At 37.0% G+C, this 27,526-nt stretch overlaps 1 protein-coding gene and 1 pseudogene across 1 annotated transcript in view; one reads left to right on the forward strand and one right to left on the reverse strand.

Moving 5' to 3' along the window:
• Slc35g2 (solute carrier family 35 member G2) overlaps positions 1 to 23,382 on the forward strand; it is a 40,633-nt gene extending 17,251 nt beyond the window's left edge. Inside the window, exon 2 of the mRNA XM_078043367.1 lies at positions 21,938 to 23,382. Coding sequence (XP_077899493.1) covers positions 21,956 to 23,194 — 1,239 coding nt within the window. The 5' untranslated portion in view covers positions 21,938 to 21,955 and the 3' untranslated portion in view covers positions 23,195 to 23,382. The remainder of the gene's footprint in view (positions 1 to 21,937) is intronic.
• On the reverse strand, positions 4,958 to 18,066 carry LOC144375683 (phosphatidylinositol N-acetylglucosaminyltransferase subunit P-like; annotated as a pseudogene).
• Positions 23,383 to 27,526: the final 4,144 nt, after the last annotated feature.

Here is a 27,526-nt window from a genome sequence, read left to right on the forward strand (position 1 = left end):
GGGCTGGGGCTATGGCTCAGTGGTAGAGCATTCACCTAGCATGCATCTGGCATTGGGTTCGATCCTCAGCATCACCTAAAAATAAAATAAACATAATGTGTCCATCTACAACTAAAATATATATATATATAAAGACTGCTTGGAGGAATTATTCAGACTCTCAAATGGTGACCCTAAATCCTAATTTGTCACAGTTGATGTGTATTGTTTCAGTATACTGAGCTCAAAATGCCATCCATTCATCTTTAAGGAAATCCTATGTTACCAAAGTTTGGTTACCAACCAAACCTGGCTGATTCTTTTAAAAAATCCATTCTAGTTTTCTTTTTCTTTTTTTTTTATTTTACTATACTTTATTTTTTTAATGGATACAATACCTTTATTTTATTTATTTATATTTATATGATGCTGAGGATTGAACTCAGGGTGTCACATGTGCTAGACAAGCACTCTACCACTGAGCTACAATCCCAACCATCGTTCTAGAGTTCTTGATATCATATAGACTATTTTTTCCAAAACAATAACTACATCAGAACAAAATATAGGCAAATTGTTTACTATGAATTACTGTTACACACTATCCTATCAAGAAAATACTCAATAACTAACTCCAAAGCCATTAAGGATCACTGGATTTGGGTGCTGTGGTGCATACCTGTAATCCCAGTGGCTCAGTAGGCTGAGGCAGGAGGTTCAAAAGTTCAAAGGCAGCCTCAGCAATGGTGAGGTACTAAGCAACTCAGGGAGACCCTGTCTCTAGATAAAATACAAGAAAGGGCTAAGGATGTGGCTCAGTGGTTGAGTGTATGGTACTTGAAAAAAAAAAAAAAGATCAGTGGTATTGTGGTCAGTCTGATTCATTAGACAGGCATTATATATGAATCAATATTCTTTCATAAATTTCAAAGTATGGGGCTGGAATTGTGGCTCAGCAGTAGAGCACTTGCTTAGGACTGGCAGGACCCGGGTTCGATTCTCAACACCACATAAAAATAAAGACATTGTGTTGTGTCCATCTACAAAAAAGATTCATTTTCTCTCTCTCTCTCTCAAAGTATGAATTCTTTATTAATATTTGTATTAAAATAGTATTGTTAAGAAGTAGGAGAGGTTTATTGATTGATGAGTTTCATTTTTAAATGTTACATGGTATGCCAGTGTGTCTGATGAAGTTTAGTTGTAGTAACAAAAATCCTTTAGCCTTTTGGATCAGAGATAGAATATAAGGAACCAAAAGTTACTAAAATCACTGGAAAATCTGGATTAGGACATTTCCAGTTTGACCTCTATGCATACTTTCTAGAATGCATAATTTTATTCTTTAAAAAAAATTTTGTGTTAGTTGTAGATGGACACAATGCCTTTATTTTTATGGGGTGCTGAGAATTGAACCCAGTGCCTCACATGTGCTAGGCAAGCACTCTACCACTGAGCCACAACCCCAGGCCCACATTATTTTATTCTTTATTTCTAATCTAAATTATTGGTAGCATTTTATAAACTGTATGCAAGCTTCTTGTCATAGAAAGAGAACTGAGAGAAAAACCAGCATTTCTTCAATGCTAGTGACAAAGTCTGCACAGTATTTAACTAATGGAAAGGAATAATGTTAGTATTTATTGAGCACCTACCCTGTGCTAGGCACATTGATCAGTGCTCTTGACTGTCATATCATTAAATCTTTATTGACCATATTTTAACATAGTAATTTCAGCCTATCCTACAGATTAAGAAATTGAAGTTTAGAAAAATTATGTAACTCAGTAGTAAAGTGCTTGTCTGGTATGTGTGAGGCTCTGGGTTCAATTCCCAGAACTGCATATAAAAAAATAATAGAAAACAAGTATTATATCATGTATGCACAAACAGAAATGATAGAGGCAAAATTCAAATTTGGTGACATCCAACCAAAGTTCTTTCTTCAATAACTACATCCAGCAAGCCAGTTCATTCGGGTATTGAAACATATTTTACAATTCACTTTTTTCCTAGATGATACTTGAGGATGTAATTTTTAAAAACAAATGTTTTAGGCATAGGGGTGTAGCTCAGTGGGAGAGCACTTGGCTAACATACATGAGGCCCTGGATTGAATTCCCAGGACTTCAAACAATAAAAACCAAAACCTCAGAAGTTTCACAAGGTCACAGGGGACTAGCAAGCCAGCAAATCATTTATTTCCCTGCAGGCTAAAATCATCTTGTCTATGTCACTTGACCCACATCTTTGTGATCCTATTTATAGATACTTCAGAAAATAAGAAAATTCAGGACTGGGGTTATAGTCCAGTAGTGAAGTGCTTTCCTAGTGTGTGCAAGGCACTGGATTCAATCCCCAGCACCAAAAAATAAATAAATAAATAAATAAATAAATAAATAAATAAATAAATAAATAAATAAAATAAGGAAAATCATGGGTTTACCTGCAGGCAGTTGTTTTGTCTACACCTGTACTACACTGCGGTTCTTCTGTCTGGTTTTCAGACATTGACAGAATGATGATATATAATTACCACAAACATGTTGAATTGAAACAGCATAAATGTCTCCTGTAGCTCTGTAGGTCAAAAGTCCAACATGGGTAACACTGGGCCAAAACCCAGGTGTCAGCCAGCTCTAGGGAAGAATCCATTTTCTCCCCTTTTCCAGTTTCTAGCAGCTGCCCTCAGCCCTTAGCTCACGGCTCCCTTCTACCTTCAGCGCTGGCAGTGGCAGGCTGAGTCTTCAGGTTGTATCCCTCTATCTTGGCTTCTGTTGTGCTCTAACTTTTCTTTCACTTTTAAGGACTCCTGTGATTACACTGGGTCAAACCAGATCATCCAGGATAGTCTCCCTGTTTTAAGGTCCACTAGTTTAGCAGCCTTCATTTCATCTGCTACCTCAATTCCCTTTGCCACACAAGGCAACATAGTCACAAGTTCTGGGAATGTGAAGGTAGACATGTTGGTTAGGTGTGGGCGTTATTCTGCCCACCATGGATGGCTACTTTTCAGTATGGCATAGAAGAGCCCAGGCTTTAAAATAAGGCTGATCTGAACATTGGCTCTGTCATCAACTAGGTGTCTCCCACTGCCAAGTCACTAAACCTCTCAAAACCTATTTCCTTGCCCTTAAAACAGGTGATTAAAGGGCTGGGGGTGTAGCTCAGTGGTAGAGCGCTTGCCTAGCACATGGGAGGCACTGTGTTTGATCCTCAGCACCACATAAAAATAAATAAAGGTATCATGTCCATCCACAACTAAAAAATAAAAATAAATAAATAAAAATAGGTGATTACAGGGCTGGGGATGTAGCTCAGTGGTAGAGTCCTTGCCTTGCATTTACATGACCCTGGGTTCAATCTCCAGAACTGTTTGGAGGTGAGGGGTGGGAGGCAGATTATAACTGTACACTCCACAGAGTTGTTTTGACCTTTAATTTTTTAAATTTAAAAAATTTTTTTTTAGTTGTTGATGGACCTTTATTTTATTTATTTATGAACCCACTGCTTCACACATGCTAGGCAATTACTTTACCACTGAGTCACTAACCCTGACCCCTGTTTTGACCTTTAAATGAGAAAATAAAGTTCTTAGCACATGCCTGGCACAGAAAAAGTGCTAAATAACCTTAACTGTTATAATTAGACCCATAGTCAGTACTACCAATCCACATCCCAGGTGACTGGGAGCATCTGTGCTTGATATTTCTTGTGGTTTCATTTTTCCTTTAATTGAATGGTTGCCTTAAATCCTTCCCAAACCAAACAGTGTATTGATCCTAAATAAACACATAAAATATGAATGAAGATACTTTAGTTCACTTTTAGTTACAGCTATTTTTTCCTATTGTTCTCTGTCTAGAGAACAAAGAGGCAAACATGAATATTCTAGATTTCTTCTATTTTAAAATGGAAATCTTCTCCTAATCATAAAAAAAAATTCACATTCAAAGGAAAAACTAAGAAATCACTATCCATTCACTTTCACATATGTGGCTTTTCTTATAGTTGTGGTCTTCCCTTGAATAAGGGAGTGGCCATAGTTGATCATCCCATTTGCCTTTCAGCTTTCAAAAGGATGAAGTTAATGAGTGGTCTGTTGGGTTCAGAGCTCATTGTTACATCCATATTAGCCAGCCCTTAAAAGGGATAGCATAGAGCTGGGGATATAGTTTAGTGGTAAGGACTTACCTAGCATATGCAAGGTCCTGGGTTTAATCCTGGCACAATACACATACACATACACAAACAATATTATAATATTGTTTGTGTATGTGTATGTTTATTATTTAATATTTAATGACATAGAAAAATGTGTATAAATAAAAAGTTGTGAAATAGTATACCTTGTTCCATATCAATTTTGAAAAACAAATCTCTGAAAGAGTCAGTAGTTTTCTCCAGGAGGTAGGGATTATGAGTGATTTTTATATTCTTTGCTTTCTCATATTTATGATTTTTTATAATAATTATATATTGCTTTTGTGGTAGGAATAAGCAAAATGTCTTTTTCTTATTTAGAAATATGATGGTGGTAAACTACTCTTGAATCAGATACTTGTTCTAAGCAAGCCCAGATGTTGAACCACTGGGAAGTCCTGATGCAGAGCCACTGTGGATTTCTGGTGCTGGGATTCACTTGACTGGGCCAAACTGTGAGGTGTGCACTGGGAAGCAGGGAACTAGCAACTGAAATTCAGCCTGGAGATGCTGAAGGATGTGGATAACCGGTGTGCTTCATAATTGATTGCAGATGCTTCAATTTTATTTATTTATTTTTAATGCTGTATTTTATTTATTCTATTAATGATGAATATTTAAAAACATTTACAATATTCATTAAAATTTACTTGGGAAGAACAACTTTCAATTTTTTACATTTCAATATTGAGCAATAATAAGAGAAAATAGATAATTGTGGTCAAAATTATTCTGTCAAAACATCATGCTTGACATTAGCATCTTGACATGCAACTCAGTTTTTGGTGTAAAGAAAGAACATTTCGTTTACTTTACTAATGGGACTCTCTGTTTTTAAATTTTTTTTTTCAGTTGTAGATGGACTCAATACCTTTATTTTATTTGTTTATTTATATGTGATACTGAGGATAGAACCCAGGGGCTAATGCATGTGAGGCAAGTGCTCTACCACTGAGCCACAACCCCAGTCCCTAGGACTCTCTCTTAATGCTGGGATGGCCTCTGCTTGGTATTTCTTCTGCTGTTGATATGTAGCATAGTTATCTGTGATTGTATGAATGGAGTTGATTGGAAAAGTACTCATCATGTTAATTCCAAATAAGAATACATAACCCATTCCTATAATAATAAGGAGGTAAACAGGTAACTCGACTGCCCAATATTTTGATGCCAGTAGGTTATGCCTAATGAGTTTAGCTAACATTCAGGAATAAAAGCCCAGTGATGGGGGTGGATCTCCTAAAAATCAAAGGGAGATCAGTAGAGGAAAGGGACTAAGGGGTGGGAGGTTAGAGGGAGGAGAGAGATTCCGAGAAGTTATATTAGTCAAATTATATTGTCACATTGTGTACATGTATGAATATATAATGACAAATCTCATCAATGTGTACAACTGTAATCCACCAATTTAAAAATGTGGGGAAAAAAAGAAGCAGGAAAAATAAAATTGGTGGTTTATAGATTGTCAGCTATAAGGTGGGTAGGCACCATCCAATCAGTTGAAAACCTAAATAAAACAAAAGACTGGGCTGGGATGTAGCTCAGTTATAGAGTGCTTGTTTAACATGTTCAAAGACCTGAGTTTAATTCCCTGATACTGGATACGACAACAAAACCAAACAACCAACCAACCAACCAAAACAGGACAAAAATAAATAAATAAATAAATAAATAACCTCCCCCAGCAAGAGGGAATTCTGCAGCAGTTTTTGAAATGGAACTGCAACACTGGTTCTTCTCTAGCTCTCTATCCTGATACCTAATTTGGATATTTTGGACTTTCCACTTTCCAAATTTTTTAAAAAATTTTTATTTGTAGATGGACACAATATCTTTATTTTTATGTTGTGCTGGGACCAAACCCAGGGCCCCATGCATGCAAGGCAAGCACTCTACCACTGAGCCACCACCCCAGCCCATTTTCCAAAATTTTATGAGCCCATTCCTCAAAATACATCAATCTCTTTCTCCTTGCCTATTTCTTTTTCTTAATTTTTAATTTGTTCTTTTTAGTTATATATGACAGTAGAATGTATTTTGACATACATACATGGAATATAATTTCCCATTATTGTGAATGTACATGATTTGGAGTTTCACTGGTTGTGAATTCATATTTGAACATAGGAAAGTTATATCTGATTCATTCTACTGTCTTTTCTATTCCCATCTTCCCTCCCTTCCCTTCATTCCCCTTTGTCTAATCCAATGAACTTCTAATCTACCCACCCCACTATTGTGTGTAAGCATCCATATATCAGAACATCTCATCTTTGTTTTTTGGTCTTGGCTTATTTCACTTAGCATGGCTTATTTCACTTCTCCAGTTCCATCCATTTACCAGCAAATGCCATAATTTTATTTTTCTTTATGGCTGAATAATATTCCATTGTGTACCACATTTTGTTTATTCAATCATCTGTTGAAGGGCAGCTGGATTGGTTCCATAGCTTAGTTACTGTGAATTGGATTGCTATGAACATTGATGTCTCTGCATCAATGTAGTAATCATGTAGTATGCTGATTTTAAGTCCGTGTTGGTATATACCGAAGAGTAGGGTAACTGAGTCAAATGGTGGTTCCATTCCAAGTTTTCTAAGGAATCTGCTTTGCTTTCCAGAGTGGTTGCACCAATTTGCAGTCCTACCAGCAATGTATGAGTGTGCCTTTTTCCCCCACATCCTTGCCAACATTTGTTGTTACTTGTATTCTTGATAATTGCCATTCTGACTATAGTGAGATGAAATCTCAGTGTAGCTTTAATTTGCATTTCTCTAATTGCTAGAGATGTTGAACATTTTTTCATGTGTTTCTTGACCAATCAGACTTCTTCTGTGAAGTGTCTGTTCATTTCATTTGCCCATTTATTGACTGGGTTATTGGTGTTTTTTTGTGTTTTTTGAGTTCCTTGTATATCCTAGAGATTAATGCTCTATCTAAGGTGTATGTGGCAAAGATTTTCTCCTATTATGTAGGCTCTCTCTTCATGTTCTTGATTGTTTCCTTTGCTGTGAAGAAGCTTTTTAGTTTGATTTCATCCCATTTATTGATTCTTGATTTTATTTCTTGTGCTTTAGGAGTCTTGTTGGGGAATTTAGTTCCTGAGCTGACATGATAGAGATTTGGGTCAACTTTTTCTTTCAGTAGGCACAGGATTTCTGGTCTAATACCTAGGTCCTTAGTCCACTTTGAGTTTTGTGTAGGTTGAGAGATAGGGGTTTAATTTCATTTTGCTACATATGGATTTTCAGTTTTCCCAGCACCATTGGATGAAGAGGCTATCTTTTCTCCAATGTATGTTTTTGGCACCTTTGTCTAGTGTGAGATAACTGTATTTATGTGGGTTTATCCTTGTGTCTCCTATTCTGTGCCATTGGTCTTCATGTCTATTTTGGTGCCAATACCATGCTATTTTTGTTATATAGCTCTGTAGTATAACTTAAGATCTGGTATTGTGATGCCTTCTGCTTCACTTTTCCAACTGAGGATTGCTTTGGCTATTCTGGGCCTCTTATTTTTCCAAATGAATTTTTTGACTGCCTTTTCTATTTCCATGAAGAACGCCATTGGAACCTTAATAGGAACTGCATTAAATCTGTATAGCACTTTCGGTAGTATAGCCATTTTGATAGTATTGAATCTGCTTATTAAGAACATGGGAGATCTTTCCATCTTTTAAGGTCTTCTTCAATTTCTTAATTTAGTGTTCTGTTTTCATTCTAGAGTTCTTTTACTACCTCCTTTGTTAGATTGATTCCCAAAGTTTTTTTTTTTTTTTTTTTTTTTTGAGGCCATTGTGAATGGGGTAGTTTTCCTAATTTCTCTTTCAGTGGATTCATCACTGGATACATAGGAATGCATTTGCTTTATGGATCTTGATTTTATTTATTTATTTATTTATTTATTTATTTTAAAGAGACAGTGAGAGAGGAGGGGGAGAGAGAGAGAGAGAGAGAGAGAGAGAGAGAGAGAGAGAGAGAGAGAGAGAATTTTTAATATTTATTTTTTAGTTCTCGGCAGACACAACATCTTTGTTGGTATGTGGTGCTGAGTGAGGATCGAACCCGGGTCGCACACATGCCAGGCAAGTGTACTACCGCTTGAGCCACATCCCCAGCCCTATGGATCTTGATTTTATATCCTGATACTTTGCTGAATTCATTTATGAGTTCTATAAGTTTCCTGGTGGAGTTTTTGGATCTTCTAAATATAGAATCATGAAATCAGCAAACAGTGATAGTTTGACTTCTTCTTTTCCTATTTGTATCCACTTAATTTCTTTCTTCTAATTCCTCTGTAGAGTTTCAAGGATGATGTTGAATAGAAGTGGTGAAAGAGGACATCGTTGTCTCGTTAAGTTTTTAGAGGGAATGCTTTCATTTTTTCTACATTTAGAATGATGTTAGCCGTGGGTTTAGCCTATATAGCTTTTACAATGTTGAGGTACGTTTCTACTATTCCTAGTTTTTCATTGAACTTGAATGGATACTGTATTTTGTCAAATGCCTTTTCTGCATCTATTGAGATAATCATGTGATTCTTGTTTTTAAGTCTATTGATGATGAATTATTGATTTCCATGTGTTGAAACCAATTTGCATCCCTGGGATGAACTCCACTTGATCCTGGTGCATTATCTTTTTAATATGTTTTTGTATGCAATTTGTCAAGACTTTATTAAGAATTTTTGCATCTATGTTCATCAGGGATTTGGTCTGAAGTTTTCTTTCCTTGATGTGTCTTTGGTTTTGGTATCAGGGTGATACTAGCTTCATAGAAAGAGTTTGGAAGGGTTCCCTCCTTTTTTATTTCATGGAATAATTTGAGGAGGATTGGTGTTAGTTCTTCTTTGAAAGTCTGGTAGAACTTGGCTGAGAATATGTCTGGTCCTGGGCTTTTCTTTATTTGTGGGCTTTTGATGGCATTTTTAATTTCATTATTTGAAACAGATATGTTTAAATTTTCTATGTCCTCATGATACAATTTAGATAGGTCATATGTCTCTAGAAATTTTTTTGATGTCTTCATTTTATGGGAGTATAAATTTTCAAAATAGTTTCTTCAATAGTGTCCATTGTGATATTTCCCTTTTCATCATGAATTTTAGAAATTTGAGTTTTCTGTCTCTTTCTGTTTAATAGCTTGGGTAAGGGTTTATCGATTTTATTTATTTTTTCAAAGAACCAATTCTTTGTTTCTTCAGTTTTTGGATTTTTTTTGTTTCAATTTCATTAATTTCAGCTCTGATTTTCATCATTTGCTGTCTTCTACTGCTTTTGTTGTTACTTTGTTCTTTTTCTAGGGATTTAGATGTCATGTTAGGTTATTTAATTGTTGACTTTTTTTTTTTTTTTTTTGATACCGGAGGTTGAACTCAGGGGCACTCAACCACTGAGCCATATCCCTAGCTTAGCATCTCACTTTGCTGAGGCTGGCTTTGAACTTCCGATTCTCATGTCTCAATCCCCTGAGCTGCTGGGATTATAGGCATGCGTCTCCGCACCTGGATTAACTGTTCATTTTCTATTCTTTTAATGAATGAGCTCAATGCAATGAACTTTCCTCAGCACTGCCTTTTAGTGTCCTAGATATTTTGATATGTTGTGTTGCTATTCTTATTCACCTCTAAGTATTTTTTTAATCTCATTCCTGATTTATTCTGCTATCCATTGGTCATTCAATAGCATATTATTTAGTCTACAGGTGTTGGGGTAGCTTGTATCTTTTATTTTATTGTTGATTTCTAATTTCATTCCATTATGATCTGATAGAATGCAAAGTATTATCTCTATTTATTGTATTTACTAAGAGCTGCTTTGTGTCCTAAGATATGGTTTATTTTATAGAAGGATCCATGTACTACTGAGAAGAAAGGGTATTCAGTCATTGATGGATGAAATGTTCTATATATGTCTGTGAAGTATAAATTATTAATGGTATTTTTTAAAGTTCTATAGCTTCTTTATTTAGTTTTTGTTTGGAGAATCTATCCAGTGGTGAGAGAGGTGTGTTAAAGTCACCCAGTATTATTATGTTGAGGTCTATTTGATTCTTGAAATTAAGAAGGGTTTGTTTTAATATATGTAGATGCTTCATTGTTTGGGGCATAAATATTTACAATTGTTATGTCTTCCTGATGTATAATTCACTTAAGCAGTATGAAATGGCCTTCTTTGTCCCTTCTGATTAACTTTGGCTTAAAGTCCCTTTATCTGATATGAATATAGAAACCTCTGCTTGTTTAGGAGATTCATATGAATGATATGTTTTCCCCATCCTTTTACCTTCAGTCTGTTGATGTCTTTGCCTATGAGGTAAGCCTCTTGGAGATAGCATATTGTTGGGTTCTGCTTTTTAATCCAATCTGCCAGTCTATATCTTTGATTGATGAGATTAAGTAATTTACATTCAATGTTATTATTGGAAAATTATTTTTATTCCCTTACCATAAACACAGTAAATTTTCAAAAAGTGTTCACAATTTATAGAACAGAAGTGCTATAGGATGTGATGATTATCAGGGAGAGGAGCAAAGACAGAAGTAAAAAATTAAAGGAAGAGTGAATGCAAGAATAATAGAGATTGGCTGTTAGCAGAAGACAAGAGACAAAGAAGGGAAACAGAAAAGTGAGAGAAAATATATATATATATATATATATATATATATATATATATATATATATATATATATACACACACACACACAAACATTTAAAAAATTAAAAATAAAAGAATGAAAAATACCTGAAATATACTAATTGAACTTCCTAGTCCTCAAAAAAACTGATCAATGAAAAATAACTTACATCAAAAATTCAGTCTGGTCAGGCATGGATCATGAGTTCAAAGCCAGCCTCAGCAAAAGCAAGGAGGTAAATCAATGGAAATGTAATTGATGTAACTGATGTGATTCAGCAATCTGTATACGGGGTAAAAATGGGAGTTCATAACCCTTTTGAATCAAACTGTGAAATATATCAAATTAGATGTAATGTTTTGAACGACCAACAATAAAAAAAAAGAGAACAACTCTTATTATGAAAATAGTATATAAGCCACCAGGTCAAACAACTTCTTTGGGTGTTCACTTGTTTGTGTATAGCCCTCTGGATGTAAAATTAAAAACATGAATTAAAAAAAAAAAAAGCAAGGAGGTAAGCAATTCAGTGAGACCATGTCTCTAAATAAAATACAAAGTAGGGCTGGGGAAGTGGCTCAGTGGTCTAGTGCCACTGAATTCAATCCCTGGTACCCTCCCCTCAAATGCATTCTACTCTCATGTATAACTAATTAGAACAAATGAAAAAAATAATTAAAAATTCTAAAAATGAGAAACAGTTCCAAATATGAATGTATGAATGTCCATGAACCATTAAGATCACAATTGAACATAGAAAAGGAAAAAAAAAAAGATCTTGATGAAATGTTACGGAGTTGTTTCTGTTGGAGTTCAAAATATTCTCAGCTTCCCTTCTCAGCAGTTTTAGGTGGGTCGCTGGAGTGTGATGCTTGCTCACTTCAGGGTTAGGTTGCTGGAGTGACAGAGGTAATCCCATAGGCAGAATTCCCAGACTCAGGGTTTAGGCTTTGGTAGGCTCCATGTTCTTCACTGAATGCCATTTAGTCTGGAGATTTTAAATCAGCACACCTTTAGGGCCCAGCTATTGCCAGTTGCTGGAGGACTATACGCTGGAGGACTATACCCCAAAGATCTCCTCTGGCTTCCATGTGGTGGAGGAGCCAATTCTTAGTTACTCCATTACCTGTGGACCCCACATTTCCTGGTCTCTGGTTTAGTCTCCAAAATCAATATCTCTCACCCCTACTCTTTTGGAATCTCAGCCAGGTGAGTCTCTCTCAGCCGGTTCTGTAAGCAGATGGTTTGGAGGGGGAGAGGGAGAGCCAGTTGCATTTCCTTGACCTGTTATCCCCTGTGTAAGTCTCTCTCCACATTTGATTTTCTCCTTAGGCACATTCCATGTTGTGCACTGTGGGTTTCCCAGGCCTGTATTTTGAACCAAACTCAGATTTGCCAGAAATCAGCTTCAGCTGCAAAATGGTTTCTTCCTCTGTCCTCCACATGCAGTCGAGATAGATTTGGCTTCTTTCTGGCACAAGGAAAAGTTTAGTTGGGCAGTTTCTTTCAGTTGAATGGGGCGGTGTCTTTGATTGCTAAACTCTCCATACCCAGACACACCTTAGGGCTTATCCCTCCGCTTTGCTCACAGATAGACCACTCTGGCTGGTGCCTCCAACTGTGGCAGCAGCTGTGGCTCTGGGGATTTATTTCTTATTTTATTATATCTAGTCTCCTGAGTCCCCTGCTTTGAATATCAAATATTGAATTCCAGTAAAGAATGCCCCCTCCCCGCTTTTTTTGTTCACCCACCTTGCTGAGAAGCTGCCTATCTGCTTTTTAGGTTTCATGCCATGGAGCAACCAGGAAAGTGACCTTCTCTATTCCACTATCTTGAAAACCCTCCTCAACTCTTTCTCTACCTCCCTACCTCCCTCTTTCCCTCCTCCATATATACCCCCCACACTTATTCATTCCCATCCACTGCTGGCATTACAAGAGGATTGTCCTAAGGATTAAAACCAAGATAGTGGAAAAAATTATTGGTTTTAGGCTTTCCATACTGAATTATGCCCATTGTTCAAGTGGATGCCAAACAATTTACCCTTTTAATCCATTTGTTTCTAGCATTTCAGGTTGATACATTTGTACCTAGGCATGCTGCTCCTTTGGTTTTATTTCATGTTATCTCTACATGACTGAGTTGATCTGTATTGCCCAAATGGACCCCTATGCCTTGGAGGGTCCTCCCTGTGTAAACCCCTATTAGAGGAATCCTGTGAGGAAGGTGGCACATTGGTCCGAGTACTTTAAGCAGGTGCTCATAAAGTTATGGTCACTCAACTACACAGTAGTCTTGCATGGGAGGGAGAGGTATCAAAATACTCATTTAAAAAGACAAACTGTGGACTGGAAATATACCTTATTGGTAGAGCACTTGCCTAGCATGTGTGAGTCCCTGGGTTCAATCCCTAGCACTAAAAAAGAAAAAGAGAGAGAGAGAGAGAGAGAGACAGACAAATTATGAAGAGTTGAGTCAAAAGATCCTACAAGTTATCATCCCAAACTCTCTTAAAATAGATATAATTATTATTTATACTCTTGTTGGGAGCAGAGTCAGAACTCACATTTCTCACTCTGAAGTTGTTTACCTTTCTTGCTCCTTCTTTTTACCTGACTGCTTGTAACATATGCTGAAGGTTCTAACTCAGGTGCCTTTCCTACCTAAAAAACAGTTCTTGTCTATGCTCCAACAGCTTCCTGTACTTCCCTGGCTTTCTTTATTTACTTCTTAAAATACTAAATTTAATTTACATCTCATCTTCCCTAGTCTGTAAGGTCTATGAGGACAAAGACTATCTCTTTTATTTATTTTCATATTTCTAGCACCTATCATGATGCTGAGCATATGTACCTCAGTTGGTTTTATTAATTGAGTTGAAAGACTCAAAATATAAGAGCCCATCAGGATTCCAGGTTCTCTTCAAGTACTTATTCATGAAACTCTGGAATTAGGTGAATATTTGAGAGACTGATGAAGATTCATATCTATCTCTTTAGATGACTTTTGCATCAGTGGGACACAATATATATTAGCATCATTGAGAAATGCTGGAATCTATTGTAGACTACTGAGAGAAATGAACAAAAATTATGCAATACAAATGAGAGTTTAATATGTGCTACTAGACTAACAAAGAAACTAAGGAATGCCTAAGAGGATGTTGAATATGACTTTCCTCTTGCCTCAGAAATCACATCTAGAATCCCACAACAGAAGGACAAAATATTCCTCTTTCCAAAGCCAACCAGTTTGGGCCAGATGATACTTCCTAAGAGATCTTCCAATTTTAACTATCACTGGAGAATATCCACCTTCCTTCCCATTCTTTAATATATTGGGGAGACGGCTGGCAATATAGCTCAACTGGTAGAGCACTAGTCTAGCATGTGTGAGGCCCTGAGGCCCTGGGTTCAAATCCCAGTAAAGAAAAACATAAAACAAAACTCTGTGAGGGAAGTGAATGTTTCAGTTATCTATTGCAGGTACTTTACTATCTGTCATGATTTCTGCTGACCAGGGATTTGGAAAGGGTGTGAGTGAGTGATTCTGACTCTGGGTGTCTCATATACTTGCATACAGGTAGGTGGCTGGAAAAGCAGGGAGCTGCAGTAAGTGGGGCTGACCGGGCATTTCTTTCTTTGTCTCAAAACCTCTTCATGTGGTTTCTCTACATGGGCAAGTTTGAGCTTCCTCACAGCAGTCAGACTGCTTATCTGGCAGCTCAGGGCTACATGCAGGAGTATTCCAGCCAGGAAGGCACAGTTCTGGGACCAAGACTCAGTGTGCCACTTTTGCCGTACTGTGTTGCCTGAAACAGTCATGAAAGCCTGTCTACTTTCAATGAGAGGGGACATAGACCCTCCCCTCCTCTCTATCTAAATAAGTCAAACATTAAAAAAAAAAGAAGCCAAACATGGGGCTGGGATTGTGGCTCAGTGATAGAGCACTTGCCTAGCATGTGTGAGATACTGGGTGTGATTTTCAGCACCACATATAAATAAATAAACAAACAGGTAAATACAAAGGTCCATTGACAACTAAAAATATCTATCTATCTATCTATCTATCTATCTATCTATCTATCTATTTTTAAACCCAAACATAATATGGGAGATACTAGAAACGAGATTACTGATTCTCTGAATCAGTAATTCTGAAGGTATATCTGGTCACAGGGATCATATTAACAGTCATGGGGCTTTGTTCTAAGAAGAAAATGCTTTTTCCATGTAGGGAAAGGTCACCAGATCATTATTTGTAACTGTTGGGTGTGCCTTCTCATTCCCCACTTGGAAATCTGCCTAGACAGCACATTTTAATTGTCCTTTGCTTTCCTGAGCACAGAGAATGTAGGAGAGGAGTCCAGTGATAAGTGATCCTTATCAACTCTGTTTAGAGTGGCAAGGAGAGGTGAGTTTCCTGGGGCCAAGAAAGTACTGACTGTTAGTTTCTCCCCAGGAGAGCTTCTGAACAGGCAAGGAGGCCAAACAACAAAAATCTGTGGACTATAAGCCTCAGGATACGGTTTTCCCATAAGGGGGATGTGTGCATTGAGGAGAGCCTAGAGAATTTACATGATATAAACTGCATTTGCATACTTGCAACCTAGAGGATATCTCAATAAAGACATGAGCTGAGGGAGAATTCCAATAAGTATCCAGGCCAGGGCTCAATCTGAGATGCAGAACCAGCAGGAGATTCATTATAAGGAATTGGCATATGCTCTTGTGGGCCTGGATAAGTAAATCTGAAGTCTGTGGCAGGCAGGTGGGCAGGAAGGGGAGATTAAGAACTAGTTGATGCTGGGCATGCTGGAGGCCCTGGGTTCAATTCTCCATAAGGCAGGAAGCAAGTTGGAAACCCATAAGCATGGCTGAAGTCTGTTGTCCACAAGCAGTAAGAAAAGATATATCATGAGCAGGTTAGAACTCAAATGTTTTGAAATCTCTGAATTTAAGAAAGGTCTAGCTCCCTTTTAAAGGACTGACCTAATTAAGTCAGGCCTATTCTCACTTTAGTCTGTTTTTCATAAAGTTAACTGATAGGGGACTTGTATCACATCTGCAAAATCCCTTCACAGTATTATTTAGATTAGTGTTGTTTTGGTTTTTTGTAGGCGATAGGCAAGGGCTTTACTTCTGAGCAACTTCAGCCCTAGATTTGTGTCTGCTTAAGTAACTGGGGACTGTAGTTCAGTCTAGCCACGTTTACAGATAAAAAATTCATTATATAACAGCAGTACATATGTGCCAGTACACTAGGGGAGATAGAGCCTAGAAGAATGAGACAGAAGATTTTGAGAGAAATCTGTCTCCTTTCTGTGGCCTTCAAAGGGAGGAACTAGGAGGAATGAAATAGCAACCACAGCTCCTCCTTCTTCATGTCTCTGGACCTATAGATCTGACTTGCAGTTGGAAAGGGAAAGCTTTGAATGGATATAAAATAAAACTTCAACAATGAACAGTGATTGGAAAGTTATGGAATCTAACTAAGATAGGATGAAGATCATTTTTGTCCATCAAAGAAGGGAAATGTGACGTAGCATATTTGGTTATGGTAACTGGAAACAAAATTGCACTGAGTTGAATCAACTAGATAACAAAATTATTAGATTATGAAAATTAGATGGGACGAACTACTGCAGATGTTTAAACATGAAGAAGGAGGAGGAGGGGGCTGGGGTTGGAGCTCGGGGTAGAGCACTCACCTAGCATGTGTGAGGCCCTGGGTTTGATCCTCAGCACCACAAATAAATAAATAAATAAAGTAAAGGCATTGTGTTCAACTATACCTAAAAAATTAAAAAAAAAAATCAGGAGGAGGAAGAAAAGGAAGAGGAGGAAGAGGAGGAGGAAACAAATGGCTGGAGAAGTCAGGAAAAGCTTGTTTCTAAAGATAGAATTTGTACTGGACCTTAAAAGATGAGCAGTGTTTAAAAAGTTTGAGCAAAAGGGAGTCAGTGAGAATAAAGGCTTAGGAAATGATATGTGCAGATATGGAATGAGGTCAGGGATTGCTGGACTAATTGTTCAGAGCAAAGTTTTTGTGTTAAGGAACTAATTATTGATAGGTGCTATATTAAGCAGAGTATTGAGATAGAGGCAGAGGAGTTGAAATTTGATAAGGTAGAGAGTAGGTCTATAATGAACTCTAGGTTCTTTCCTTGAGGAAAGCTTTGAGGAAAGTTTTTGTTTCGTTTGAATCTTTTAAAAACAGAGTAATGTGACAGTGGAAAAATATAGATGGGGTTTTAGAGAAAGATTGGGATTCAAAGAGGGTAGTTAGGATGTCTTTGAGTTATTTTTTCATTATTGTGACCAAAATACTTAATGAGAACAACTTAGAGAAGGAAAGGTTTATTTTGGGATCATGGTTTTTGAGATTCAACCTACAAGATTGGCCACTCCATTGCTCTGGGCCAAAGATGAGGCAAAAATATTATGGTGGAAGTGTGTGGTAGAGGAGAGCTGCCCAATTCATGGCAGCCAGGAAACAGAAGGAGCAACTTGACCCAGGATAAGAAACAATCCCCAAAGATACACTCCCAGTGATCTACTTCCTTCAGCCTCATCCCACCTGCCTATAGTTACTACCCAGTAGTCCATTTAAATTATTAATTCATCAAATAGATTAATCAAATGGATTAATCCACTATGAGGCTAAAGCTCTCATAATCTAATCATTTCATATCTGAACATTGTTACATTGGATATCATATTTCTGACACATGAGCTTTTGAGAGAACACTTCATATCCATAATATTTTGCCCCAGACCCCTAAAATCTCATGTTTATCTCACAGTACAAAATGCATTCAGTTCATCTCCAAGAGTCTTCATAGTGTTAACAGTTCCAGCATTGCCTCCAAAGTCTAAGTCCAAAGTCTCCTTCAAGACTCCAAGCAAACTCTTGGCTGTGAGACCCTAAAAAAAATCAAAAGCCAGTTACATGCATCCAATATATAGTGGCAAAGAATAAGAATTCCCATTCCAAAAGAAAGGAATAAGTGCTTAAAAAGAAGGCATGGAACCAGCGCAAGACCAAAACTCAGCCAAGTAAACATTAGGTTCTGTAATTCCCTGTTTGGCATCCTGTGTACCTGGTGATGAGATGTGAACTCCAAAGGGCTTGGGCTGTCCCACCTTTATGGCCTTGTTGGTAAGGCCTAGATGCAGCCCAGGTGGCCTTCCTCTTAGGCTAGCTCTCTCTGCAGCCAACAGCTTTTCTTTGCAGATGTTCCACATTACTGGCATCTCTTAATCCTTGGGGGTCTTCACTACAGTTTTGGCTTAATTCTCACAGTTTCATGCATTGCCCTCACAGAGATTTAGACCTTGTCACATTTTGCTTGGCCTCCCAGGTCTTCCTTTGTGAATCTAAACCTCTAACGTCCTGCATTCCTGCAGAACCAACAAGATATACTACCAGATAAAGCAGTGGCCAGGTCTTTTTGGACCATAGATGCAGTGGCATCTGAGTGTCTGGGCAGCTGAATGCAGTAAAATTAATCCTAGAAGACAACTTTCTCTTCACAACTGTGTGAGCAGGTGACCCCCATCCACGGTCTTTTATCAGAGAAAGAGGTTTTACCCTTGAGCCTGCTGTGGGTGTGATCTTGCTGATTGCTGAGATTCCCTCAAGGCATATTTTCTATTTTCTTTGTGGAAGGTACTTGGCTTCTTTTTAGTGGAGGTACTTTCTTCAACAACCACACTTTCCTTGTATCTAGTTTTTCACATGCCTTTATGGTCAAACTGCAAGTTTTAAAATCTTCTCTGCTTTCTGCTGGTTATTCTCATAGTAAACCTGATAACAAACATCCAACAATATCAATGCCAGTTCCTGAATGCTGTGCTGCCTTGAAATTTCCTCTACCAGATTAACAAGTCCATCACCTTTAATTTGGGCCTCACATACAAAGTCTCAAGACATGGGCAAAATGTAGATGAGTTATTTGTCAGAAAGTAACATATGTGGCCTCTAGTCCGATTCCCAATAGAGTCCTCATTCCCTTTTGAAACCTCATGAGCACAGTCTTTACTGTTCACATTCCTTTATATATTGTGGTCTTCTGAGCTCTCACCAGAATTGCTCATTAAGCTTTGCTTACAAGATTCTAAGGTTTTTCCAGCCTGTGTCTCTGAACTTTTCCAAACTCCTTCCATAAATCAGTTCGAAAGGCTTCTGAACCAAATGGTCAGGTTAGCCACAGCAATGATCCCACTCTCAATATCAATTTCTGTGTTAGTCCACTTTTCATCACTGTGACTAAAATACCTAATAAGAGCAACTCAGAGGAGGAAAAGTTTATTTCAGCCCATAGTTTCAGAGATTCACTTCATGGTCAGCTTGATTCATGGCGTTTTTGTTTGTTTGTTTGTTTGTTTGTTTTTTTCCCCATGCTCTGGGTCTGAAATGAGGAAGGGCATGGTGGAAGAAAGCTGCTGAGCTCATAGCAGCTGGGAAGGAGAAAGAGAGCAAAGATCTAGGGACAGGATATAATCCCCAAGGGCATATACCTAGTGACCAGCTTCCTTCAGCATTGCCCCACCTGTCTTCAGTTACCACCTATTAGACCATTCAAATTAATAATCCATCAAATGGATCAATCCACTGATGAGGTTACAACCATAATAATTTAATCAGTTCACCTATTAATATTGATTGGTACCAACACATAAGCTTTTCAGTGGTTTCTTTCATATCCAACTGTAATGGGATGTGGTTGCAGTTATTTTAGATAGGAATGGACAATAACTTGACCTAGAATCATAAAAGTAAAATGGAATTGGAGGAAAAGGCAAAATCTGAGGAATATTTCAAAGACAAAAACAGTAATATTGATGACCAAATGGGAGTGTGATTGCAGAAATGATAATTTAGAGTATTCTTTGATTTCTAGTTTGAGGGTCTAAAAGAATGGTGACATCACAAATATAAATGAGAAAATAGGAAAGGAAAATCTACTCGGGAGAACAAGGCTATTAATTCAATTTGAGGTTATTAAAGCTGAAACCATGATTTGAGGTGGAATGTTCTAGAAGTTGGAAATAAAGAATAGTCAGATTAGTCTGATAGGGGCATATTGGAAGGGCTGCAAGGGATAGGTCCATGCTAAGAAACTGAAGGACTTGGGGGAATGAATGGTGTTTTTTTCCCCATGACTTTCCAGCCAAAGGCAGTCCCTTTTAAAAGAAAAAAGAGTAAATAGAATAGAACAGTTGGCTCTCCAGATGGTGTCAAAGAACAGAATTAGATTTGATTTCTGGGCCATGGCTTAAGATCCTGAAACTGATGAGTTTGGGCAAGGAACCAGGGAGTCATGAGGATAAAAAAAAAATTTCTTTTTCTTCTCTTTCATTTTCTATTTTTTAGTGGGAAAAAAAGGAGTCACTGGAAAGGAATTAGGAAATTTTTCAAAGGAAGAAAGGAAGGAAAGAAAGATAACTGAATGAGCAAATCCTGGTCTAAAAGAAAGAATCACCCAGTGTAAAAACACATAATGTTTCATAAGATAATTATAGATGAAAGAAATCAAATTTATTGCTAATACTTATTGAGAGTTTATTGTATGCTGGCACTATGGCTTGTTTTTTATATGCATTATTTCTTTACTCCTTATTTAACAAAATGAAGCTTAATATTGTTCTTATTCAACAACATGTCATAGACATCTTTCCATGTCAGTAAAGATCCACATTGTCATTTTTAATGGATCCATAGCATAATATTCCATTGTATAAAGGGTTATCTTTGTTAGCTTTAATGATCCTGCATATACCTCCTCATACTTTTTGTATGCTCTTTTTTCCTTAAGTAACAGATAAAATTTTACACTAGTTTTTTTTAAAGTATTTATTTTTTTAGGTGTAGATGGACACAACACAATGCCTTTATTTATTTATTTTTTTATGTGGTGCTGAGGATTGAACCTGGGTCCTGCCCATGCTAGGCAAGCGCTCTACCGCTGAGCCACAATCCCAGCCCCTACATTAGTTTTTAATTTAATTTTTTAAACAATATCATGATTCAAAAATAAAAATATGTAAAAGTATGCTACAAAAAGGTTTTCTTCTATTCTTCTTCCCTGTACCACCCCAACCACTATTAGTTTATTTTGTTTATATTCAGCCATAATTTTGTTATATAAGGAAATATAAATAAGTTTTCTTACTTTTTTTTTTTTTTTTGGTAGTAATTGTGTTTGAACCCAGGGCATCTACAGTCCCACCCATTTTAAAAGTTTTTTTTTTTTTTTTTTTGAGACAGGATCTCACTAAGTTTCCAGGCTGACTTTGAACTTGCAATCCTCCTGCTTCAGCCTCCAAGTAGTTGGGATTATAGGTACACATCATCACAACCAGTTCTTTTCTATTTCCTTCCCTTCTCTTTTTATTCAGAATGTAAAAAGCATCTTATAATCACCTTTTCATGGTGATATTGCTTAATACAGGATCTCAATATATGATGCAGGGATATTGCTTAATATAGGATCTCAATATATGTTACTCAACTACTTCTCAGAAAAGTTGTACATTTTTTATTCTCACCAACAATTCATATACTACTAAACTCATTTTATTTTTTTAATTTCAGTGTATTTTTAATATTTGAAAGTGTATGACAAATATAGAGTAAAATCACTATAACTGGTAATATAAGGTGGATTCCGGCATTATACCAAATTGATTACACAAAGGACTTTGGACTCATCTACTTATAATTTATAACATAGACAAATGGTCACAATGAAAAAGAAAAGTTTGATTTAAGTTGTTATTGATTTCTCTGTGTTTTTGGATGAATAGAGAAATGGGTAGGAATGAAAGAATGGAAAAAATATTATGTCATGTAAAGCTGAGAAATAAAGCTGGATCAGACAAGAATAAGCAGGATGAGAAATTGGGACAAATCTAAGATGGGAGTAAAAAAAGGGTAGAAGATTCCATTGTGCTCCATACATGTGATAAGCATATTTCCAGATTATCTTGTCCTATATTTTTTATAGACTCCTGTTATAATCTCTTTTTGTCATTGAAGTGGTGCATATTATTATAACAGAAATTCTTTATTCAATGAAATGAATATGACATTTGTCTCTTTTATTTTTAATAGAATTGATTATCTGAAAAAATGGATACTTCTCCATCCAAAAAATATCCAGTTAAAAAACGGGTGAAAATACATCCCAACACAGTGATGGTGAAATATACTTCTCATTATCCCCAGCCTGGGGAAGATGGATATGAAGAAATCAATGAAGACTATGGAAATTTTATGGAAGAAAATCCAAAGAAAGGTTTGCTGAGTGAAATGAAAAGAAAAGGAAGAACTTTCTTTGGAACCATGGATACTCAGCCTCAACCAACAGAAGACCCAATGACCAACGAGATTGGACAATTTCAGAGCTTTGCAGAAAAAAATATTTTTCAATCCCGAAAAATGTGGATAGTGTTGTTTGGATCTGCTTTGGCTCATGGATGTGTAGCCCTTATCACTAGGCTTGTTTCTGACCGTTCTAAAGTTCCATCTTTAGAACTGATTTTTATCCGTTCTGTCATGCAAGTCTTATCTGTGTTAGTTGTGTGTTACTACCAGGAACCTCCCTTTGGACCCAGTGGATACAGATTACGACTCTTCTTTTATGGTGTATGCAATGTTATTTCTATCACCTGTGCTTATACATCATTTTCAATAGTTCCTCCCAGCAATGGCACCACTATGTGGCGAGCCACAACCACAGTGTTCAGTGCCATTTTGGCATTTTTACTTGTAGATGAGAAAATGGCTTATGTTGACATGGCAACGGTTGTTTGCAGCATCTTAGGTGTTTGTCTTGTCATGATTCCCAACATTGTTGATGAAGACAATTCTTTGTTAAATGCCTGGAAAGAAGCTTTTGGGTACACTATGACTGTGATGGCTGGACTGACCACTGCTCTTTCTATGATAGTATACAGATCCATCAGGGAGAAGATCAGCATGTGGACTGCACTGTTTACCTTTGGTTGGACTGGGACAATCTGGGGAGTGTCTACTATGTTTGTTCTTCAAGAACCCATCATTCCATTAGATGGAGAAACATGGAGTTATCTCATTGCTATATGCATCTGTTCTACTGTGGCATTTTTAGGAGTTTATTATGCCTTGGACAAATTCCATCCAGCTTTGGTCAGCACAGTACAGCATCTGGAGATTGTGGTAGCTATGGTCCTGCAGCTTCTAGTGTTACATATATTTCCTAGTGTGTATGATGTCTTTGGAGGGGTGATCATTATGATTAGTGTATTTGTTCTCGCTGGCTATAAACTTTATTGGAGGAATTTAAAAAGGCAAGATTATCAGGAAATACTAGACTCTCCCATTAAATAATACCTGGTTATTGTAATTTTGTTAATGCTCAGTTATTAATATGTACACTGCCAACTTAATGTTTACCTATAATGTCTTTATGTTATATAATTCAGAGTGCTATATAATATATAATAAATATAGTAGAAAAATTATTATAGTGTAATATATTCAAATATAGATATTAAATATGCAAAATATGTCAAGAACATGGTGTCTTTACATTTATTATGATTGTGAAATGTTAATTTCCACTGCAAAGGTCACAAAACTCGAAGAAGTGACTTTTTTTTTAAAGATTATTTTTAAGATGGACACAATATCTTTTCTTTATTTATTTTTATGTGGTGCTGAGAATTGAACCCAGTGCCTCACATATGCAAGTGCTCTACTACTGAGCTATAACCCCAGCCCCAAGAAGTGACTTTTTCAGGTGAAACTTCTGTGGTCCCACAAGCTCCCAAATTTGAAAAATGCTCACATCCAAAGTTTTACAAATATTCAACAAAACCCTTCAATGTTCAAAATCTTCATTTGTGAAAAGAATACTATAGGGTCAAATGTTGAACACTAAGTGCTATTTTGTCATCTACTTGCACTAGAAAACTAGAGATGACAGAGGTGGGTAAAAGAGTTTGAGTTGAAGCAAGAATGAGAGAACAAAGGAAAGGAGCTGGTTTTCAATGACAAGGGTCCAATGTTAGAACAGGAAATTGGTCCTCCCCTTGCTACAGCCACATTAGGCAATGCATGGGAAAGGGATATAGGGAAAAGGCTGAATTCTTGCCAGCTTTACATAATTCATGTGCCTAATGGTGGGAGACCTAACATTGGAGCAGGATCTGTTTATCCTTAGCTATCTTTCAAATCTGCCCTTGTTCATGATTTCATGGCAGGTATATAAGTGAGCTCCAGCAAAGTTACTTCTTTTGATGATTACCAACAATAATCATAATATAGCAGAAAATTGACATGGTGTCCTAAGTTCCTTTTCAAAAGGGCCCAAAGTCTATAAAAGCATTGACTTTATTTTAGGCCAGCAATGGCACCACTATTAATTCTGCACAAATGTTGAAATGGGCCTGTTTTTTTAAACTATTGTCTTTTAGCTGCAAATTCTCTTAGCTCACCTCTCTATACTTTCCTGTAGAATGCCATGCCACAGACCTACAATCTACAAATTTCCTATGTTAGCTGGTGTTCCTAGGTTCCAGCAATGAAGAACCCTAGAGGGAGACTGGAAAATGAAAGGGGAGAAGGGACTTCCTTTGCTTATAGTTCTTGTCACTGTTACCCAAGCCATTAGCAAGCACTCTTTACTTCAGCAGGAGGTACTGAATTTAGCCTTGAGCTTCTTTTGGCATTGCTCCTCCCTGCAAACTACTAGCCTTATCAAATCCCTACCAGAAGTAGCAGGACCAAAAGAAAAAAAAAAAATAGTAGCCTGATAGCCTCTTCTCAGGGGTCTGAGCTGTGGTTCCTCTGGTTCATTCCTCTGAGCTTCTGAGACTTGATAATCCAACTTTGATTATCCTTTTCCCTGGCCATAGGGGTGGTAGCTGCTCCATGCAGTTATCCCCTCTGGGTTACTTCATGTTCCCTTTTTTCCTGTCCATCAACAGCCCAAATTAAATTTTCTCTGTTGTAATATCTTGTGATTTTTGTTTTCATGATTAATATGTCTCCAAATCTTCCTCCAAAGAATTCACAGTCACTAATTATAAGGCATCTGTACTTTGGGAAAATGTCAACATTTAGATTTTTCAAGGATTACTAGACATTGGTTCTCAATAGCAATTTTGCAAATTGAAGCATAGACAGAAAAAGATTTAAAGGGAGTGTGGGGCTGAGAACAGGGCCTGAATGACATGAACTAAGAAATCTGGCATAATTGTAACTATAGTCCCAGAAGAAGAAAAGAGAGGGAATGAAGCAGGAAAAAAAAAAAAATTCAGAGGCAGTAAAAATATTGACTACTCTTTTTCCAAATTTGATAAAAGAAATAAAGGAGGAAAAAAGCAGAGAAAGAAAGAAAGAAAATAAGTTAAACCCACCAACTCAGAGATCCAGGAAACTAAGTAAACCCCAAGCAGCATAAATGCAAAGAGAAATAATACCTACAAACAGTGTAACTGTTGATAACTGTATAACTACTATTATCAGTACGGCTGCTGATAAACAAAGAAATAAAATCTTAAAAGCAACCAGAGAAAAACACATGATATAGGGAAAATAATGTCAAGAATTACAATTAGCTTCTCAGCGGACACATTGGAGGCCAAAAAATAACAGAGTGACTTTTTTTTGGTTTTGTTTTTGGTAATACTGGAGATGGAACCTGGGGCCTTTGTGCACATGAGACTAGCTCTCTATCAGTGAGCTACATCCTCAGTCCTGAGAAGTTTTAAAGGACTGAAAGAAAGCCCTTCAATGACTTTTCAATGTCCTTAAGATAAACATTAAGGTTCTTGACTTCCATAACCTATTGCTTACTATTCTAATCATCTTCTTCTCCAGCAAATAGTGTTGTTTAGTGCCTTTTATTAAGTAGAAAATCTTTCTTTTTGCCTAGTTAATTGTCTCACTAGCTTGATCACAATTTGTTCTCTTGGGTGTTAATGTCCTTCTTATACACATATATTGTTATTTATTGTTATAATAATGTCTACTTAAATCTCAATTTCTGACACTGGTGTGAGCACTTATAAGGTGCTTTAAGTGTTTTTTAGATATCCAGTACCTACTGTAGTCTCTACTACTGAGTGAACCCTTTACACATTTTTATTATATTAATTCCCATAAAAGCATAACAGTGCTGAATCTAAAAATTAAATTTAGTACCAGGAGTCTGTCATTTCTGTACCTTATAGTCCAGCCTTGCTAATTGGTACGTAGGACTTTTTTTTCCCCTAAATACTTTTGTCTGACAGTTATTCTCTCCAATTATAAGACTATAAGCCCTCAATAATTTCCTGGGAAAGGTCTTGAGACATGAAGGTTCACTTTTCACTTCCTTGTTTTCTGTGGTACTTTCTTTCGGGATTAATGAAGGAAGCTGTCTGCATGTCTTTATCTTAGACATTTGCTACCTACATCCAGTCCATAGGTCATCAAGTTTTTTTTTTGTGTGTGTGGTACTGGAGATTGAGCCCAAGCATCCTCTACTACTGAGTTGTATTTTCAGCCACTTTTTGATTTTGAGACAGGGTCTCACACAGTTACCCAGGCTGGCTTTGAATATATGATCTTCTTGCCTTGGCCTCCTGAATCACTGGGGTCATAGGCATGTATCATCACACCTGGGTAGGTAATTGAGTTTTTTTTTTTTTTAAGAGAGAGAGAGAGAGAGAGAGAGAGAGAGAGAGAGAGAGAGAGAGAGAGAATTTTTTAAAAAATATTTTTTAGTTTTCAGCGGGCACAACATCTTTGTTTATATGTGGTGCTGAGGATCAAACCCGGGCCGCACACATGCCAGGCGAGCGTGCTACCGCTTGAATCACATCCCCAGCCCAGGTCATTGAGTTTTGACCCAAGTTTGTTGTTGGTTAATTCTAGTTAGTCTCTGGTCCATTCAGCACTAATTAACAAGGATGATTCTTAAGCCACTTGCCTGTTTGGAAGCTGGGAAGATAAGGGTGTGTGAAACTAAGTCTCATAGACAACTTCTACCCCATAAGAACACGACTTTATTTCTTCTAAGTGTAATTCAAACGAAACTTTCTGACTATCTATTCTTCCAGTCTATGCTTCTCTCTTTCACTGTTTCCTTTTCTTCAACTCCTCTTGCATATATATATATATATATGTGTATATATATATTAAGGTTTATTATGTATATATATGTATATATATTGTATATATTACGTATATATATGTATATATTGTGTGTGTGTGTATGTGTGCTTGCGCGTGTGTGCACATGCACATCTGTCTTTTTGTTTTTGGAAGTACAGGGAATTGAGGGTCTAGCATATGCTAGGCAAGTGCTCCATCACTGAACTACATCCCCAGTTCTTTTTTTTTTTTTTTTTTTTTTGGTTCTGGAGATTGAACCCAGAGGTGCTTAACCACTGAGCTACATTCCCAGCCCTTTTATAAATTTTGTGACAGGGTCTCTTGTGATCCTCCTACTTCACCCTCCCAAGCCACTGGGATTACAGTTGTGTACTACTGTGACCAGCCTCTAGTGTTTTTTAAAACAAAATATTTTATTTTGATAGGATCTCACCAAGTCCTGGTGACTGGCCTTGAGCCTCTGGCTCATTTGGAGCTGCTTTTTTTTTTTTTTTTCCCTTTTATGGTGCTGAGGATCAAAACCAAGCCCTTGTGCAAGCTAGGCAAACACTCTACACT

The sequence above is a fragment of the Ictidomys tridecemlineatus genome, chromosome 3 (genome assembly GCF_052094955.1).
Source record: "Ictidomys tridecemlineatus isolate mIctTri1 chromosome 3, mIctTri1.hap1, whole genome shotgun sequence".
Lineage (NCBI taxonomy): Eukaryota > Metazoa > Chordata > Mammalia > Rodentia > Sciuridae > Ictidomys > Ictidomys tridecemlineatus.